Source organism: Cebus imitator, unplaced genomic scaffold (genome assembly GCF_001604975.1).
Source record: "Cebus imitator isolate Cc_AM_T3 unplaced genomic scaffold, Cebus_imitator-1.0 Scaffold129, whole genome shotgun sequence".
NCBI lineage: Eukaryota > Metazoa > Chordata > Mammalia > Primates > Cebidae > Cebus > Cebus imitator.
The window spans coordinates 377895-382602 of NW_016107444.1; the positions used below are offsets into that span (position 1 = coordinate 377895).

Below are 4708 nucleotides of genomic sequence, written 5' to 3' on the forward strand. Positions count from 1 at the left end.
CTGTCTCTGCTAAAAATACAAAAATTAGCCAGGTGTGGTGCCACGTGCCTGTAGTCCCAGCTACTCAGGTGGCTGAGGCAGGATAATTGCTTGAACCCGGGAAAGACTGATTGTTGTAATTGCCAAAATCATTGTAGCTTCCACCCCCTCCAAAATTGCTTCCATCATTACCAAATCCATTATAGCCATCCCCACTGCCACCATATCCGCCACCACCATGGCTGCCACCAAAGCCACCATGAGCACTGAAGTTTCCTCCACGACCAAAGTTGTCATTCCCACCGAAACCACCTCCACGACCACCACCAAAGTTTCCAGAACCACTTCGACCTCTTTGGCTGGATGAAGCATTCACCATCTCTTGCTCTGACAGGGCTTTCCTAACTTCGCAGTTGTGGCCATTCACAGTATGGTATTTCTGAATGACAATCTTATCCATGGAGTCATGGTCATCAAGGTTACGAAGGCAAAGCCCCTTTTTTTTTGCCACTGCCTCTGTCAGTCATGATTTCAATCACTTCAATTTTCCCATACTGTTCAAAATAACCTCTTAGGTGATGTTCTTCAGTGTCTTCTTTAATGCCACTAACGAATATTTTTTTCACAGTTAAGTGGGCACCTGGTCTTTAAGAATCTTCTCTTGAGACAGCTCTCTTTGGTTCCACAAATCTTCCATCCACTTTGTGTGACCTTGCATTCATGGCTGCATCCACCTCTTCCACAGTGGCATACGTGACAAACCCAAAGCCCCTGGAGCGCTTGGTGTTTGGATCTCTCATTACCACACAGTCTGTGAGCGTTCCCCATTGCTCAAAATGGCTCCTCAGGCTCTCATCGGTTGTTTCAAAGCTCAACCCTCCAATGAAGAGCTTCCTCAGCTGTTCCGGCTCTTTAGGAGGCTCAGACATGATCACAGGGAGAAGAGGGACTTTAACGATGCTTCTTCGGCGGTGTACACGGGCAGTCACATAGGCTTTTTAAGACGGAACTTTGTTCCATAGAAGGACTCTCAGATAAGACTTTAAAAGCTGAGCCCAGCCATGGCTTTACACCATCAACTACCTATGGTTGAGTAAATCCCTCTCCTCTAGAGGTCTCAGAATAACTTGGGGCTCCTGGGTCTGTCAGAAAGTGACATTCTTTACTTATCACAAGTCAGGAACCCTGTATACAGGGATTGTGTAGACTCTGAGGCCAGTTTTCCCAAGATGTTTTATTGGCTCTGTAAGTCAAGTTTAATTCCTTAAAGGAAAGCATACCATTCCAGTCAAAGCCTTGGTAAAATAACCAGTCTCTCCTATTACGTCCTGTTACAAAACAAAACAAAACCAGATTCTTATTGCACTTATGCAAATAACTATATTGTCATAAGAATACTTGCAAACAGTTTCAAAATTCTGAAGAAATTGGATAAACAAATACAGGTATTGATTGACTTACAACCTATGCAACTTAAGACCATTCGACTTTACGACCACAATCGCTAGCCACGACTGCTCCGCGTCTGGCAGCGCAAACGTTGCCCAGCTGGGCGTACGACAGTGCGGACCAGCTTCCGGCAGCACTACCATCTCCGCGTGCATATAGCCTACTCAACTTACGACCAAATCGTGTTACGAACGGTCTGTCGGAAGCAATCGTGGTCGTAAGTCGAGCACTAGCTGTATACTCCAAATTTTGTTTACAGGAGTATATTTTACTCAATTGTTAACAACTGTAATTTGCTCAAATGTTTTCTTGACTCTGAAAAACAAAACAAAGGATCAGCAATGTTTTAAGCAAAAAAAAAAAAAAAATCAAAAGGGATTACTTCAATCTTCTGTTAGTTCAGTCCATGCAGTTAACTCCTGTTACGGTTTGATATTCATGAACATTCCAGCTCTCCATGAGAGTCCTGAAGGTTTTTTCCCTTTGTTCTGAAGTCACAAATTCCAAAGTTGTTAGATACCTTCATTCAAAAGCACCTATCAAAGTCCTACTGCTGATTATAAACCACCTTTTGAAGAGGATCAAAACAAGACAGCAATTTATCTGTGGATTACAAAAAGTCATAAGACAGCCATTATTAAAACCACAGTTGACCAGGAATTTTGGTTACTTCTATGGCATTCAACAATTTTACATAACAATTAAAATTATTAATAATAACATACACTAAGTCATATCAGAATTATAGGAGTTTTACATAGTTTTGGAACACATACCAATAACATTTATACAAATACAGTCCCCAAGGAATGCCAAACACCATTTCATATTTGACAATGCTTCTTGTATAATTTTTATACCGAATAAGCTGAATATGTCTCTTTTGGACTTCAGGGGACTAATATCAAAAAATTAATGAGAAGCCAAGTTAGAATTTGACTTTGGAAAGTTGGTCAAATATAAAAAATTTTAAAAGCTCAATATAACAAAATAGGATCACAATCAAAGGCCATTATAAAATAAGTCATTCATTTAACCAAACTGATAATTCAAAGATTTTTTTTTTTTTTGAGACGGAGTTTCACTAATGTTACCCAGGCTGGAGTGCAATGGCGCGATCTCGGCTCACTGCAACCTCCGCCTCCTGGGTTCAGGCAATTCTCCTGCCTCAGCCTCCTGAGTAGCTGGGATTACAGGCACNGCAACCTCCGCCTCCTGGGTTCAGGCAATTCTCCTGCCTCAGCCTCCTGAGTAGCTGGGATTACAGGCACGCACCACCATGCCCAGCTAATTTTTTGTATTTTTAGTAGAGACGGGGCTTCACCATGTTGACCAGGATGGTCTCGATCTCTTGACCTCGTGATCCACCTGCCTCGGCCTCCCAAAGTGCTGGGATTACAGGCTTGAGCCACCGCGCCCGGCCAAAGATTTTTTTTAAAAGGTGAAAACAACAGGAAATCTGCATTTTCTTCCCAATTTCAGTGTGAATCTAAAACTAATTTAAAATAAAACCTTTATTTAAAAATTGTAAAAAAAAAAAAAAAAAAGGTGAAAACTTTTATTCTTTGAGAGAGAAAACTTAATTTCCCAAACAATAAGCCCTAATAAAAACAGTGTGAGGCTGATTACATTTGTTTTTCAAAATTTTATAAACAACTTATACAATTTTAATTATCTTGACCATAAGATATAATTTCCATAAGCCTTTTATTACCTTTATAGTTTTTTATTAAGGAATGGGTTAATGCTCCAAGAAAACCTTGTTAATCTGACTCTGGGGTTCATATACTGGTCTTGCATCAGTGTGCCTTTGACATTATGGTTAATTTATAGAGAAACTAAACTTATTTATCTCCCAAAACTGGCCCTATACAATCTCATGTGCCCATCTCTTCTGTAATATTCCCTGGGTCTTGAGGAGTTTAATAGTTTTAATTTCTGGCGCTGTGTCTTATGAAGACAGTTTATTTTGATTGGCATCTTCTACCAGGCCTAAAGATGAGGATATAATTGCTGTTAAAGATTTAGCAGGACTTGGTGTCCTTTTTAGACCCAGAAGTCAAAGCCCTTTAACTCAATGGCGCAGGACTTTAAGCACATACAGAAAGATATACCAATGTAATAAGCTTAATTTAAAAACTTTTTTTTAATCTCAGTTTTTTTCCCTAAGCAAACCAAAACTTTATAGTAATGGCATAGGAATTGCTTTGATAAAACGTAAAATCTGTTGGTCCAGTTACCAAAATGCAAAAGAAAAGAACTTCTGCAGTTCACAAAATATTATATTGGAAGAAAACAGACCTTTAAGAAAACATTTTTGAGGAGGCTCTCGTGGAGGCAGCTAGCGCGAGGCTGGGGAGCACTGAGCAGCGCGTCGTGCCCTGTGCTGCCCAGACTAGCGAACAATACAGTCAGGATGGCTAAAGGTGACCCCAAGAAACCAAAGGGCAAGATGCCTGCTTATGCCTTCTTTGTGCAGACGTGCAGAGAAGAACATAAGAAGAAAAACCCAGAGGTCCCTGTCAATTTTGCAGAATTTTCCAAGAAATGCTCTGAGAGGTGGAAGACAATATCCAGGAAAGAGAAATCTAAATTTGATGAAATGACAAACGTGGATAAAGTGCACTATGATCAGGAAATGAAGGATTATGGACCAGCTAAGGGAGGCAAGAAGAAGAAGGATCCTGATGCCCCCAAAAGGCCACCTTCTGGCTTCTTCCTGTTCTGCTCAGAATTCTGCCCCAAGATCAAATCCACAAACCCTGGCATCTCTATTGGAGACGTGACAAAAAAGCTGGGTGAGATGTGGAATAACCTAAATGACAGCGAAAAGCAGCCTTACATCACTAAGGCAGCAAAGCTGAAGGAGAAGTATGAGAAGGATGTTGCTGACTATAAGTCGAAAGGAAAGTTTGATGGTGCAAAGGGTCCCGCTAAAGTTGCCCCGAAAAAAGTGGAAGAGGAAGAGGAAGAAGACGAGGAGGAGGAATAAAAAAACAATTTATCAAAAAGAAAACATTTTTAGCATCAGGTCGCAACAAACAGAACCCAAGCCAAAAAAACTTATATGAGCTGAAAATGAGTTTAAGAAGAACATTATTATTTTGCACCTTTTAAAAGGGGAGAGAAAACCAAAAACAGCGAGATGCAATAAAAGTTGAACTTTGGCCGGGCGCGGTGGCTCAAGCCTGTAATCCCAGCACTTTGGGAGGCCGAGGCGGGTGGATCACGAGGTCAAGAGATCGAGACCATCCTGGTCAACATGGTGAAACCCCGTCTC

The 4708-nt window shown here is 41.0% G+C and overlaps 1 protein-coding gene and 1 pseudogene across 1 annotated transcript; one reads left to right on the plus strand and one right to left on the minus strand.

Annotated features, from left to right (window-relative positions):
* LOC119473021 overlaps positions 1-908 on the minus strand; it is a 4407-nt pseudogene extending 3499 nt beyond the window's left edge.
* Positions 909-3834: 2926 nt separating this feature from the next.
* LOC108312858 (high mobility group protein B3-like) lies at positions 3835-4420 on the plus strand. The gene has a single exon (XM_037742827.1). It carries the CDS (start codon positions 3845-3847, stop codon positions 4418-4420), a length of 576 nt encoding a protein of 191 aa, XP_037598755.1. The 5' UTR covers positions 3835-3844.
* The last annotated feature ends 288 nt before the right edge of the window (positions 4421-4708 follow it).